General features: G+C 47.7%; 1 protein-coding gene across 1 annotated transcript in view; it reads right to left on the bottom strand.

The window, feature by feature from the left end:
• FCHSD2 (FCH and double SH3 domains 2) overlaps positions 1–14,181 on the bottom strand; it is a gene marked incomplete in the record, with an annotated part of 155,528 nt that overhangs the window by 53,434 nt on the left and 87,913 nt on the right. The window contains 4 exon segments of the mRNA XM_087720970.1: positions 4,987–5,115; positions 6,684–6,738; positions 7,878–8,011; positions 12,867–13,011. Coding sequence (XP_087577096.1) covers positions 4,987–5,115; positions 6,684–6,738; positions 7,878–7,918 — 225 coding nt within the window.

Below are 14,181 nucleotides of genomic sequence, written 5' to 3'. Positions count from 1 at the left end.
GGAGTGGGGAGGGAATGGGGATTTTGCAGTATCCTTCCCCTGGAATGGGGAGGGAATGGGGATTTTGCAGTATCCTTCCCCTGGAGTGGGGAGGGAATGGGGATTTTGCAGTATCCTTCCCCTGGAATGGGGAGGGAATGGGGATTTTGCAGTATCCTTCCCCTGGAGTGGGGAGGGAATGGGGATTTTGCAGTATCCTTCCCCTGGAATGGGGAGGGAATGGGGATTTTGCAGTATCCTTCCCCTGGAGTGGGGAGGGAATGGGGATTTTGCAGTATCCTTCCCCTGGAGTGGGGAGGGAATGGAGAATTTGCAGTATCCTTCCCCTGGAGTGGGGAGGGAATGGAGAATTTGCAGTATCCTTCCCCTGGAGTGGGGAGGGAATGGAGATTTTGCAGTATCCTTCCCCTGGAGTGGGGAGGGAATGGGGATTTTGCAGTATCCTTCCCCTGGAATGGGGAGGGAATGGGGATTTTGCAGTATCCTTCCCCTGGAGTGGGGAGGGAATGGAGAATTTGCAGTATCCTTCCCCTGGAGTGGGGAGGGAATGGGGATTTTGCAGTATCCTTCCCCTGGAATGGGGAGGGAATGGGGATTTTGCAGTATCCTCCCCCTGGAGTGGGGAGGGAATGGAGAATTTGCAGTATCCTTCCCCTGGAGTGGGGAGGGAATGGGGATTTTGCAGTATCCTTCCCCTGGAGTGGGGAGGGAATGGGGATTTTGCAGTATCCTTCCCCTGGAGTGGGGAGGGAATGGGGATTTTGCAGTATCCTTCCCCTGGAATGGGGAGGGAATGGGGATTTTGCAGTATCCTCCCCCTGGAGTGGGGAGGGAATGGAGAATTTGCAGTATCCTTCCCCTGGAGTGGGGAGGGAATGGGGATTTTGCAGTATCCTTCCCCTGGAATGGGGAGGGAATGGGGATTTTGCAGTATCCTTCCCCTGGAGTGGGGAGGGAATGGGGATTTTGCAGTATCCTTCCCCTGGAATGGGGAGGGAATGGGGATTTTGCAGTATCCTTCCCCTGGAGTGGGGAGGGAATGGGGATTTTGCAGTATCCTTCCCCTGGAGTGGGGAGGGAATGGAGAATTTGCAGTATCCTTCCCCTGGAGTGGGGAGGGAATGGAGAATTTGCAGTATCCTTCCCCTGGAGTGGGGAGGGAATGGAGATTTTGCAGTATCCTTCCCCTGGAGTGGGGAGGGAATGGGGATTTTGCAGTATCCTTCCCCTGGAGTGGGGAGGGAATGGAGATTTTGCAGTATCCTTCCCCTGGAGTGGGGAGGGAATGGAGATTTTGCAGTATCCTTCCCCTGGAATGGGGAGGGAATGGGGATTTTGCAGTATCCTTCCCCTGGAGTGGGGAAGGAATAGAGATTTTGCAGTATCCTTCCCCTGGAGTGGGGAGGGAATGAGGATTTTTCAGTATCCCTCCCCTGGAGTGGGGAGGGAATGGGGATTTTGCAGTATCCTTCCCCTGGAGTGGGGAGGGAATGGAGATTTTGCAGTATCCTTCCCCTGGAGTGGGGAGGGAATGAGGATTTTGCAGTATCCTTCCCCTGGAGTGGGGAGGGAATGGAGATTTTTCAGTATCCTTCCCCTGGAGTGGGGAGGGAATGGGGATTTTTCAGTATCCTTCCCCTGGAGTGGGGAGGGAATGGGGATTTTTCAGTATCCTTCCCCTGGAGTGGGGAGGGAATGGAGATTTTGCGGTATCTTCCCCTGGAGTGGGAATGGGGATTTTGCAATATCCTTCCCCTGGAGTGGGGAGGGAATGGAGATTTTGCAGTATCCTTCCCCTGGAGTGGGGAGGGAATGGAGATTTTTCAGTATCCTTCCCCTGGAGTGGGGAGGGAATGGAGATTTTGCGGTATCTTCCCCTGGAGTGGGAATGGGGATTTTGCAATATCCTTCCCCTGGAGTGGGGAGGGAATGGAGATTTTGCAGTATCCTTCCCCTGGAGTGGGGAGGGAATGGAGATTTTGCAGTATCCTTCCCCTGGAGTGGGGAGGGAATGGAGATTTTTCAGTATCCTTCCCCTGGAGTGGGGAGGGAGTGGGGATTTTTCAGTATCCTTCCTCTGGAGTGGGGAGGGAATGAGGATTTTGCAGTATCCTTCCCCTGGAGTGGAGAAGGAATGGACATTTTTGCAGTATCCTTCCCTTGCCACACCCAGCACGCCACACCACGCCCACCAAATCACGCCCACCGAACACTGCAGGATGCTGCAGCGGTCATAAGTATGAAGCAGTTACCAAGCAGCCGAATTTTGATGACGTAATTCATAGGGGTGATACCAAGATTGTAATTTTTTTAAAGATGGCACTAAGTCACTTTTTCGGTGCCACTGTAACTTTGAACGGCCACTAAATGGCCGCTGTAAGTCGAGGGCTGCTTGTATTCCACACTTGTTTACAAAATCTTAAAATACTCGTAAAACAAAATCTTTCCGGCTTCCCTCCTGCCAGCTGAACTGTTATTTAGGGATAATTTCAACCGGCTTTTATTCACATACGACGAAGCACAATTGGCAATTTAACTGGCCCAAATTATTATTTGGCCTCGTCGTCTTTCCACCACAGCTCCACCAAGAATCCGTGAATAGCTCCTCTCTGGTTATTTTTAGGCAGCTGGATTTATTCTTCGGCGGATTTGGGAAGGGGACCAACGGTGACAGGTTTTTCCAGATGGGCTGGAGTTGCCACATTCACAAAAAAAAACCGCAACACCTCTGCAAAAGCCGTGGGCACCAGGAAAGGGAGGCTGGTCCCAAGCCAGAGGAAACCAGGGTGTTAAATGGGGCAGGTGAGGATGAGAGACGGTCTTAGGGGGAAACCTCTGCTATTTTACAGGGCCTTTTTTAAAGTACCTTAGGAATTCTGAATGGGAAGGCCATTGACGGGGTGGTGTTCAGTAAGGAATAAGGATTTTTTTTTTTTTTTTAAATTGCAACTTATTGATCGTTATTTCTCATTGTTGGTTTGTCATACTTCACCAATAAAATATAAAAAGGAAAAAAAAAGAAAACAACCATTTGCAAAGTGCCAGTGGAGTCTGTTTATTTATCTATCTATCCATATTGTCATCTATTCATTACCTGTATCTGTCTTGTCTATCTGTCTGTCTGTCTCTTTCTTTCTGTCTGTCTACACATCTATCTAGAGAGTCCCTTGGACTGCAAGGCCATCCAAGCGGTCAGTCCTAGAGGAGATCAACCCTGGCTGCTCTTTAGAAGGCCGGATCCTGAAGAGGAAACTCAAAGACTTTGTCCACCTGATGAGAAGGAAGAAGGACTCCCTGGAGAAGAGCCTCATGCTGGGAACGATGGAGGGCAGAAGAAGAAGAAGGGGACGACAGAGAAGGAGGTGGCTGGATGGAGTCACTGAAGCAGTCGGTTTGAGTTTCAAGGGACTCCGAGGAAAGTTTTCGACTAACATCTGTCTGTCTGTCTGTCTGTCTGTCTGTCTGTCTGTCTATCTATCTATATCTAATCTATTTATCTATCTATCCATCCATCCATCTGTATCCATCTCTATCCTATCTATCTATCTATCTATCTATCTATCTATCTATCTATCTATCTATCTATCTATCTATCTATCATCTATCTATCTATCTATCTCATCTATCTCATCTATCCATCCATCCATCCATCCATCCATCCATCCATCCATCTCTATTCATCTCTATCCATCTATCTATCTCTCTCTCTCTCTCTCTCTCTCTCTCTCTCTATCTCTATCTATCATCTATCTCTCTCTCTCTCTATCTATCATCTATCTATCTATCATCTATCCATCCATCCCTATCTATCTATCTATCTATCCATCCATCCATATCTATCCATCCATCCCTATCCATCTCTATCCTATCTATCTATCTATCTATCTATCTATCTATCTATCTATCTATCTATCTATCTATCTTATCTATCTATCCATCAATCCCTATCTATCTATCCACCCATCCACCCATCCACCCACCCACCCATCCATCCATCCATCCATCCATCCATCCATATCTATCCATCCATCCATCCATCCATCCATCCATCCATCCATCCATCCATCCATCCATCCATCCATCTGTATCCATCTCTATCCTGTCTGTCTGTCTGTCTGTCTATCTATCTATCTATCCATCCATCCATCCATCCATCCATCCACCCACCCATCCCCCTGCCTACTTATACCTCCATCAATCTATATCTCTATCTACCTACCTACCTACACTTCTTTTATCAACTTATGCCTCATCTATTTATCTTCTCTCTCTCTCTTTTCATCTATCAATTCATCCATCTTCCCACTCCCCACAAAAAAGCAACTTATGACCATTTTTCACACTTACGACCGTTACCACATCTCTGAGGTCACGTGATCAATATTTGAACACTTTCTAACTGATGGGCGCAGCTTCCCGGGGTCACGCCATCTCCTTTTGCAACCTTCTGACAAGCCACGTCAACGGGGAACCCAGAGCCAATTCACTACGGTGTTACTAACTTAACATCTGCAGCGATTCACTTAACAACTGTGACAAACATGGTCGTAAAGTGGGGTGAAACTCGCTCAACAGCTGTCTCGCTTAGCAACAAAAACCTGGGGCTCCACTGGGATCGTTAAGTCGAGGTCTACCTTAAGAGTTAAATACCTTTAAAGCAGTGTTTCTCAGCCTTGGCAACTTGAAGATGTCCGGACTTCAAGTCCCAGAATTCCCCAGCCAGCGAATGCTGGCTGGGGAATTCTGGGACTTGAAGTCCGGACATCTTCAAGTTGCCAGGGTTGAGAAACACTGCTTTAAACTATTTCAAATACTGGACTTGAGATCCAGGATGATTCTCTCTTTACGATATGAGATCTTGCAGCAATTATAACTTACATAATTATGGTTAAAATTACAGGTCGTTGTTAAAGAGAATTGAACAACACGGGGGGGAAACTGCAACGGTTCAATTAAATTTGCCTTTTTTTAATCGTTCATCATTACCTTGATAATGTTTACCAAGTCCGTCTGATAGTAGCGGTCTTGGTGAGCGTTGGCAGCGGCTAAGGTGAGGAGATACTCATTCCTTGCATGAGTAGCTTTAGAGTTACATTCAGACCGGCGTGCTTTTAACTGGAGAAGCAAAAACAGAATTAGGTAAGAAATTATAGCCATGTAGACATTGAAGACTGCAAAGCAATTGTTTTAATAAGAAGTGAAGGGAGGGAAGGAGGGAGGGAAGCAAGGAGAGAAGAAAGGAGGGAAGGAAGGAAGGAAGGAGGGAAGGAAGGAGGGAAGGAGAGAAGGAGGGAAGGGGAAGGAGAGAAGGAGGGAAGGGGAAGGAGGGAGGGAAGGAAGGAGGGAAGGAAGGGGAGTAGGAGAGAAGAAAGGAGGGAAGGAAGGAGGGAATGTAGGAGAGAAGGAAGGGGGGAAAGAAGGAGGAAAGGAAGGGGGAAAGGAAGGGAGAGAAGGAGAAAAGAAAGGAGGGAAGGAAGGAAGGAGGGAAGGAAGGAGGGAAGGAGAGAAGGAGGGAAGGGGAAGGAGGGAGGGAAGGAAGGAGGGAAGGAAGGGGAGTAGGAGAGAAGAAAGGAGGGAAGGAAGGAGGGAATGTAGGAGAGAAGGAAGGGGGGAAGGAAGGAGGAAAGGAAGGGGGAAAGGAAGGAGAGAAGGAGAAAAGAAAGGAGGGAGGGAAGGAAGGAAGGAAGGAGGGAAGGAAGGAAGGAGGGAAGGAGAGAAGGAGGGAAGGAGGGAGGGAAGGAAGGAAGGAAGGAAGGAGAGAAGAAAGGAGGGAAGGAGGGGAATGTAGGAGAGAAGGAAGGGGGAAAGGAAGGAGAGAAGGAGAAAAGAAAGGAGGGAAGGAAGGAAGGAAGGAGGGAAGGAAGGAGGGAAGGAGAGAAGGGGGAGGGAGGGAAGGAAGGGAGTAGGAGAGAAGAAACGAGGGAAGGAAAGAGGGAGGGAGGGAAGAAGAAGTAGGACCGTTGTAAGATAAGATGGATCTATGGGATGTTAAAAAAGCAATCTTCAAGTATATTGTCAACTGTAGGGAAAAATTGTTATAAATACATATTATTAATAACAGTTATGAGATCATATAATTGTGAATGTATATATGAAATTGATAAAAAAAAGAAGTGAACAGCTGGAAAATGACAAAGTTCTTTCTAGAAAGCTCCTTAGATGTGAAAGGAGGCTAAATGATACACACAGCAGCTTAGAATTACAACCACGCCTTTTGTACAGGTAGCCCTCGACTTACGACCACAGCGGAGCCCCACATTTCTGTTGTTAAGTGAGACATTTTGTTATGTGAGCTATTTTACGACCTTCCTGGCCACAGTCGTTAAGGAAATCACTGCCGTTGGCAAGTCAGTAACATAAGGTCGCAAAAGGGGATCACGTGCCCTTGGGACACAGCAACGGTCATAAGTATGAGTCAGTTGCCAAGCGTCTGAATTTTCATCAGATGACCACAGGGGTGCGGACGTAAGCGTGAAAAAACGGTCACGCAAGCCACATTTTTCCGTGGCGTTGTAACTCTGAACGGCCACTGAGTGAACTGTTGTAAGTTGAGGACTACCTGTGATGTAGGAAGCTGTTTTAGAGTTTCGACAACAACAACAGCTCCCTTTGGCATTGGGTCTCCACTGCCAGACATTACACAGCTGCGAAATTGTAACGCGCAAATTATTTTTGAGACTTACTTTAACACTTGCTTTCTGTAAGCTTATCCTCGATTGGAAAAGGCTAAGTTTTGACCTGCAAGTAAACAAGCCACAGAAAAACATAGTTATTTCTGGTGAACAGGCCAGAAAACCTGTGCATTTAGAAAGCGGTGTTTTTTTTTCTTCCCCTCTTTCAAAATTGAGACTGAATGGAGAAATACCAGAATGTTCTATGTTGAGAGAGAGAGACAGACAGAGAGAGAGAGAGAGTGACAGAGCCTGGGCCGTCTGTCAGCCCTCAGATGGAGAATCAACAGCCCCCAGGTCTGGAGGTGGCTGATGAGGAAGGGAGGAACAGCTGGGTTCAGTGCCTGATGCTCAGATGCACAGAAGGCAGAGAGGAGAGGAGAGCAGTGGAAATCTATGGGCCGGTCCTTGGGACAGAAGAGCCACCGCTGCTAGCGAAGCCCCACCCTAACTCCGGGGATAAAAGGCAGGGGGTGGAGATGAATAGATGGGGCAGAGGAGAGGAGAGCAGTGGAAATCTATGGGCTGGTCCCTGGGATGGAAGAGTCACCGCTGCTAGTGAAGCCCCACCCTAACTCTGGGGATAAAAGGCAGGGGGCGGAGATGAATAGATGTGGCAGAGAGGAAAGGAGAGCAGTGGAAATCTATGGGCTGGTCCTTGGGACAGAAGAGCCACCGCTGCTAGCAAAGCCCCACCCTAACTCTGGGGATAAAAGGCAGGGGGCGGAGATGAATAGATGTGGCAGAGGAGAGGAGAGCAGTGGGAATCTATGGGCTGGTCCTTGGGACAGAAGAGCCACCGCTGCTAGCGAAGCCCCACTCTAGCTCTGGGAATAAAAGGCAGGGGGCGGAGATGAATAGATGTGGCAGAGGAGAGGAGAGCAGTGGAAATCTATGGGCCGGTCCTTGGGACGGAAGAGCCACCGCTGCTAGTGAAGTCCAACCCTAACTCTGGGGATAAAAGGCAGGAGATGGAGATGAATAGATGTGGCAGACAAGTATTCATCTTCCAGACAGACGGACTTGTTAGCCTGCGAGAGAAACATTTTGCCAGCATTCCTAATCAAGGAATCTTTTGAGTTCCACCTCAGAGGATTTGTCATGTTTGGGGAGCTGGGTCAGAACATTAAAACTGCTAGGGCAAAGAGTTGTGCGGAGTTACTTATGGGAATTTCCACACGGGATTTGGAGGCGGCGAGAACTTACTTGGCCTCAATGTCGGCCTTTTCCCGGACAGCTTGGGCCATCTGCTCCGTTTCGAAATATTTCTTCTTCCCCTTCGCTAAATCTTTGACTGTCTCCTGAAGTTCGGTCTGGATCCTGATCAGCTGGTCCACACACTGAACAACAAAAAACACAAAACAGGAAGAAAAAAAAATGGTCTTTCGTAAAAGTAGGACCTGTCATTAAGTTACTACTGTTGAGCAAGGTACCACCTATACTGTACCTGTGCATTTCGTTTTTCTTGCCTAAATGTAGAACCTTACTCTTTTCACCACTGAATTTCATTTTATTAGATAGTGCCCAATGGTCAAGATGGTCAAGATCCTTCAAGTCTATCAAGATGCTACAGGAGATCCTTCTCTATCTTAAGCCTTAAGTCTTCTAGAGTGTTGGCTATTCCTGCCAGCTTGGTGTCATCTGCAAATTTGATGAGTTCCCCATGTATTCCCTCATCCAAATCATTGATGAAGATGTTGAAGAGTGTTGGGCCTAAAACAGAGCCTTGGGGTGCTCCACTGCATATTTCCCTCCATGTAGATGCAGTTCCATTGAGGACTACATGTTTTTTTGAATAATGTTAGCATTAGCAAGAAAGGTTAAAAATCTTGCATTAAAATCAAGCTAAGGTGAGCAGTGCCCAAGGTGGAAGAGTGAAGCTGTTCTTAAAAGCCCTGGGAAGTAATTTGCGTTGCTTTCTTTTCCTAGCACTGTGTTGTGCTCCTTGAGTAAGGACATAAGTAAGCTGTGTCATTCTTTTAAAGGCCAATATTTGCAAAAAGGCGATTAGGCTTGATGATATATATTTTCCTTAGGGCCGCAGACACAAGAGGCTACCCGATTTTGCTAGCACTGTGTTGATTCCACAACAATCCCACATAAGGACAAATTTGTGCCTAAATTAGGGGGAGGACCAGGAAAACAGTGGGACACCTCTGATTTTTTTTTAAGTTTGTTTTATTTTTTATTTTTCATACAAGTAACCAGTATACCATGAGATCTTAACCAGCATTATTTTGTGTTGTCCAATATATATCAGTTCCTCTTACTATCAACTCACAGTGCCTATCATTTGCTCTTCTGCTTTCCATACGTCATATTATACGTACCTTATCCACCACCGTCCTGCCTCCTCTTCCTCCTCCCTACCTCCTTTCTTCTCTCTACCATCCCTCTCTTCTCTGCTTCCCCTTCCTCTCCTTCTCTGTCCATTTTCCACTCCTTCTCTCTCGCCTACTCTTTTCCTCCCCTCTGCTCCCTCTCTCCTCTCTCTCCTTTCTTCCCTCTACCATCCCTCTCTTCTCTATTTCCCCTCCCTCTCTCTCTCTCCTCTTCTCTCTCCTTTCTTCCCTCTACCACCCCTCTCTTCTCTACTTCCCCTCCCTCTCTCTCTCTCCTCTTCTCTCTCTCCTTTCTTCCCTCTACCATCCCTCTCTTCTCTACTTCCCCTCCCTCTCTCTCCTCTTCTCTCTCTTTCTTCCCTCTACCATCCCTCTCTTCTCTACTTCCCCTCCCTCTCTCTCTCCTCTTCTCTCTCTTTCTTCCCTCTACCATCCCTCTCTTCTCTACTTCCCCGCCCTCTCGCCTTCTCCTCTCTCCTCTTTCCAATCCTTCTCTCTCTCCTACACTTTTCCTCCCCTCTGCTCCCTCTCTCTCCTAACCCCTCTCTTCCTCCTCTCCTCTCCCTTTCTCTCTTCCACTTTCTCCACTTCGCTTCCATGGTATATTTCAGCGTCTGAGCCACTTCTGATTTTCTGCTGGGTGAAATTTATAATTCTCTTTTGCTAATTTTTTAAGAGCTGCAGGCTTCAACTCCCAGAATTCCCTCGCCGGCATTGAACTCTGGGAGTGGAAGTCCTCACGTCTTGAAGCTGCCAGGGGTGAAACGTATCGCTCTAAAAAGAACCTTTTCACCCACTACATCATTTCTACAATAACAATAATAAAAAGCCATTTTATCACAAGGAGCCCTCTGTGCTGGTTTTCTGGCCCGCTGCCTGGGAGTCCGTCCGCAGGGCTGATCTCCATTTCCGCTGCACCCTTAAAACCTTGGATGATTCCACGAATGTTTTTGAGACGGCACCGCGCCTAATATTCAAAGCCAATCCAAGCATAATTTGGAAAATTTCAAAGCCACCTCCAAAGGGGCTTATTTTTCACATTCTTGCAACCAGCAGGGGCTGTATTTAATTTCATTTACAAAGACAGCTCTTTTGCTGGCTGCTGATAGCACAGAGCCTGCCAGTTGTTGGAGCAAAAGGCGTGCAATATGGGTGATGATACAGGAAGGAAGGAAGGAAGGAAGGAAGGAAGGGGGAGGGAGGGAGGAAGGAAGGGGAAGGAAAATAAAGGGGAAGGGAAATTGGAAGAGGAAGGAAGAAAAGGGAAGAAAGGAAGGAAGTCAGGGTAAGGAAAAAGGAGGAAGGAAAAGGGGAAAGGAAGGAAGGGGAAGAAAAAGGAAGGAAGTAAAAGGGGAAGGAAGCAAAAGGAAGGAAGGAAGGAAGGAAGGAAGGAAGGAAGGAAGGAAGGAAGGAAGGAGAAGGAAAATAAAGGGAAAAGGAAATTGGAAGAGGAAGGAAGAAAAGGGAAGAAAGGAAGGAAGTCAGGGTAAGGAAAAAGGAGGAAGGAAAAGGGGAAAGGAAGGAAGGGGAAGAAAAAGGAAGTAAAAGGGGAAGGAAGCAAAAGGAAGGAAGGAAGGAAGGAAGGAAGGAAGGGGAAGGAAAATAAAGGGGAAGGGAAATTGGAAGAGGAAGGAAGAAAAGGGAAGAAAGGAAGGAAGTCAGGGTAAGGAAAAAGGAGGAAGGAAAAGGGGAAAGGAAGGAAGGGGAAGAAAAAGGAAGTAAAAGGGGAAGAGGAAGGAAGGAAGGAAGGAAGGAAGGAAGGAAGGAAGGAAGGAAGGAAGGAAGGGGAAGGAAAATAAAGGGGAAGGGGAAATTGGAAGAGGAAGGAAGAAAAGGGAAGAAAGGAAGGAAGTCAGGGTAAGGAAAAAGGAGGAAGGAAAAAGGGGAAAGGAAGGAAGGGGAAGAAAAAGAAAGGAAGGATGGATTCTTTCAGAAAAGCATCTGTTCATAGAGATTAGGAAATGAATACTATTATGGATGGTTGGGGTTTCATTTATGAGTTATTCTTTGGCCTAATAAATTTTTTCCAAACAAATAAAATAATTCCAGCAAAACAGAATCAGAGCCAGGATTGGCCTAGAGGTTGAGGCACCAGGCTGGATGCCAGGAGACAGTGAATTCTACTCCTGCCTTAGGCAAGAAAGCCAGTTGGGTGGCTAAGGCAATCCCCAGGAGACAAGTGAGATGTAGTCTCCCCTTCGGTATGCAAATGGGCCAATCCCCAGGAGTCAGCTGGAGCCTTTTCCCGATGTGCGCATGCGCAGAGCTGCCAGGAGAAGGGAACAGCTAAGGAACAAGGGCCGACTGGGGAGTAAAGGCACAGGTGGACGGTGAATGGCCCCTCCCATAGGGAATAAATAGGAGCAAAAGGGGAGTGGAGTTTGCAGGAGGTTCCATTCATGAGGGTGAAGATCTGTTCCTGACTTCTTGCCAAGTAGCTGCTGCTACAGCATGGCGTTTAGAAGATATCGGCCTGGCAGCTCTCCAAGCCTGATCAAGATCTGTAGCTGTGAAATCTCATGAAAGACTGTCGGCCAGGACTTTGCTGGAGAGGAATTCCCTTTAACCGAAATAAAAGGGGTTTTATCGGGACGAGGAGTCGGCTTCATGATCTTGGGAAGCCTGGGTCGGACAGGTAGGTAGATCTAAAGCTTCTAGTGGATCCCAAAGTTATCACAGGCATCGCAGGGCCCAAATCCTTCCTTGTTTTTTGCTTCTCTGTTCTTGCAAAGCACTTCTCCCTTTTCAACCCTTAGGGATTTCTCTACCTCCGTTATGAGCTCAGAAAGCTTCAAATGTCCCCATCGCTCAAAAGATGAAATCAAGGATTGTGGTTGGGTGGTTTCGCTTGTAGACATTTCGTTACCCAATTAGGTAACATCCTCAGTGGTACAAAGGGGGGGGTTGTGGTGGTGGTGAAGGAGGAAGAAGAGAAAAAGAAGAAGAGGAAGAAGAGAAGAAGAGGAGGAGGAAGAGGAGGACGAAGATTGTGGGGTTATTATTGCTCTCTAAGCTTGGTTGTTTCTTGAAGACATGTCATTACCCAAGTAGGTAACATCATCAGTGCTACAAGGGAGGAGGAGGAGGAAGAGGAGGAAGAGGAGGAGGAGGAAGAGGAGAAGGAGGAGGAGGAAGACTGTGGGAATCTTGGTGCTCTCTAAGCTTGGTTGTTTTCTTGAAGACATGTCCGTTACCCAAGTAGGTAACATCATCAATAGCAATAGCAGTAGACTTATATACCGCTTCATAGGGCTTTCCAGCCCTCTCTAAGCGGTTTTACAGAGTCAGCATATTGCCCCCAACAACAATCCGGCTCCTCATTTTATCCACCTCGGAAGGATGGAAGGATGGAAGTCAACCCTGAGCCGGTGAGATTTGAACCGCTGAACTGCTGATCTAGCAGTAGCCTGCAGTGCTGCATTTAACCACTGCACCACCTTGGCTCTTAGTGCTACAAGGGAGAAGGAGAGGGTGGGAGGAGGACTGTGGGATCCTTGGTGCCCTCTGAGCTTAATGGTTTTCTTGCAGACCCTTCGTGACCCAACTAGGAAATATGATCGGTGTTGTAGCAGTATTAGGTAAATGTTGCTTCCAATTCTGCTCCTATGTTGAGGACCCTCTCTCATTTAAGAGCAAACCAAAGAATGAATGAACAAATAAGGAATGGGAAAGAAGGAAGGAGGAGAGATGGGTGCAAACCACATGACACGCAGCATCGGAAAGAAGAAGACAGCACCACAGCCGGCGTAGAAGACTTCGCTATCACTCGTGTAGGTAACGGGGGGGGGGGGGGGGTACCAAGGCCACCTTGCACCTGAGGTCCCCAGGGAAGAAGGGAAATCTCGGGACGTACTTTTTTCAGCTGCTGCTCTTTAAAGCACTTCACCGCCCTGGCAGGCTCCGAAATGAGGTTTTTATAGTTTTCACAGATATTGATCCTGGACTGGGCGACTTGCACGGTGCTTTCTAGAAACGATTTCCACACAGGGTAGAGGCTCCTGCAAGGCAGACATAAATAACAGAGTAAACAGAGTTGGAAGGGAGGTTGTAGGTCTTCTAATCCAACACCAGGTCAGTGGGGGAAGAAGGGGGGGAGGGAGAGAGAGGGAGGGAAGAAGGATGAAAGGAGGGAGAAAAAGAGGGAGGGAAGGAGGAGGAAAAGAGGGAGGGGAGAGTAGGAGGGAAGGAAGGAAGGAACAAAGGAAGAAGGAAGGAGAAAAAGAGGGAGGGAGAAGGGGGTAGGAGGGAAGGAAGGAGAAAAAAGGGAGGGAGAAGGGGAGGGTAGGAGGGAATGAATGAATGATGGAAGGAAGGAAGGAAGGAAAAAAGGAAGAAGGGAGGTGAAAAAGAGGGAGGGAGAAGGGGGTAGGAGGGAAGGAAGGAAGGAGAAAAAAGGGAGGGAGAAGGGGAGGGTAGGAGGGAATGAATGAATGAATGAATGAATGATGGAAGGAAGGAAGGAAAAAAGGAAGAAGGAAGGAGAAAAAGAGGGAGGGGAGAAGGGGAGGGAAGGAAAGAAGGAAGGAAAAAAGGAAGAAGGAAGGTGAAAAAGAGGGAAGGAAGGAAGCAGAAAAAAGGGAGGGAGAAGGGGAGGGAAGGAAGGAAGGAAGGAAAAAAGGAAGGAAGGAAAAAAGGAAGGAAGGTGAAAAAGAGGGAAGGAAGGAAGGAGAAAAAAAGGGAGGGAGAAGGGGAGGGAAGGAAGGAAGGAAAAAAGGAAGAAGGAAGGTGAAAGAAGGAAGGAAAGAGAAAAAGGGAGGGAGAAGGGGAGGGTAGGAGGGAATGAATGAATGATGGAAGAAAGGAAGGAAAAAAGGAAGTAGGGAAGGAGAAAAAGAGGGATGGAGAAGGGGTAGGGTGGAATGAAGGAACGAAGGAAAGAAGGGGAATGGGAGGGTGGAAGGGAGGGAGGAAGGATGAAGGAAGGAGAAAAAGAGGGAGGGGAACGGGAGGGAAGGAGGGAATGAGGGAAGGAAGGAGGGAGGAAGGAAGGAGGGAAGAAGGAATGGATGGGTGGATGGATGGATGGAAGGAAGACCAAGCAATGCCGTTTTGTGACATGGCTGTATCTTCACCTTCCGACAGCAAAGAGGATCTCGCTCACTTCCCCAAACCAAGTTTATTGCCAAAAGGAAGGGGGGGGGAATCCAAATCCCAAACCCACCTAATAT

Source organism: Thamnophis sirtalis, unplaced genomic scaffold (genome assembly GCF_051295495.1).
Source record: "Thamnophis sirtalis isolate CommonGarterSnake01/CBP01778 unplaced genomic scaffold, rThaSir2_p1.2 scaffold_8, whole genome shotgun sequence".
NCBI lineage: Eukaryota > Metazoa > Chordata > Lepidosauria > Squamata > Natricidae > Thamnophis > Thamnophis sirtalis.
Note: the sequence above shows the minus strand (reverse complement) of the source record. Positions and strands in the feature narration are given on the sequence as shown.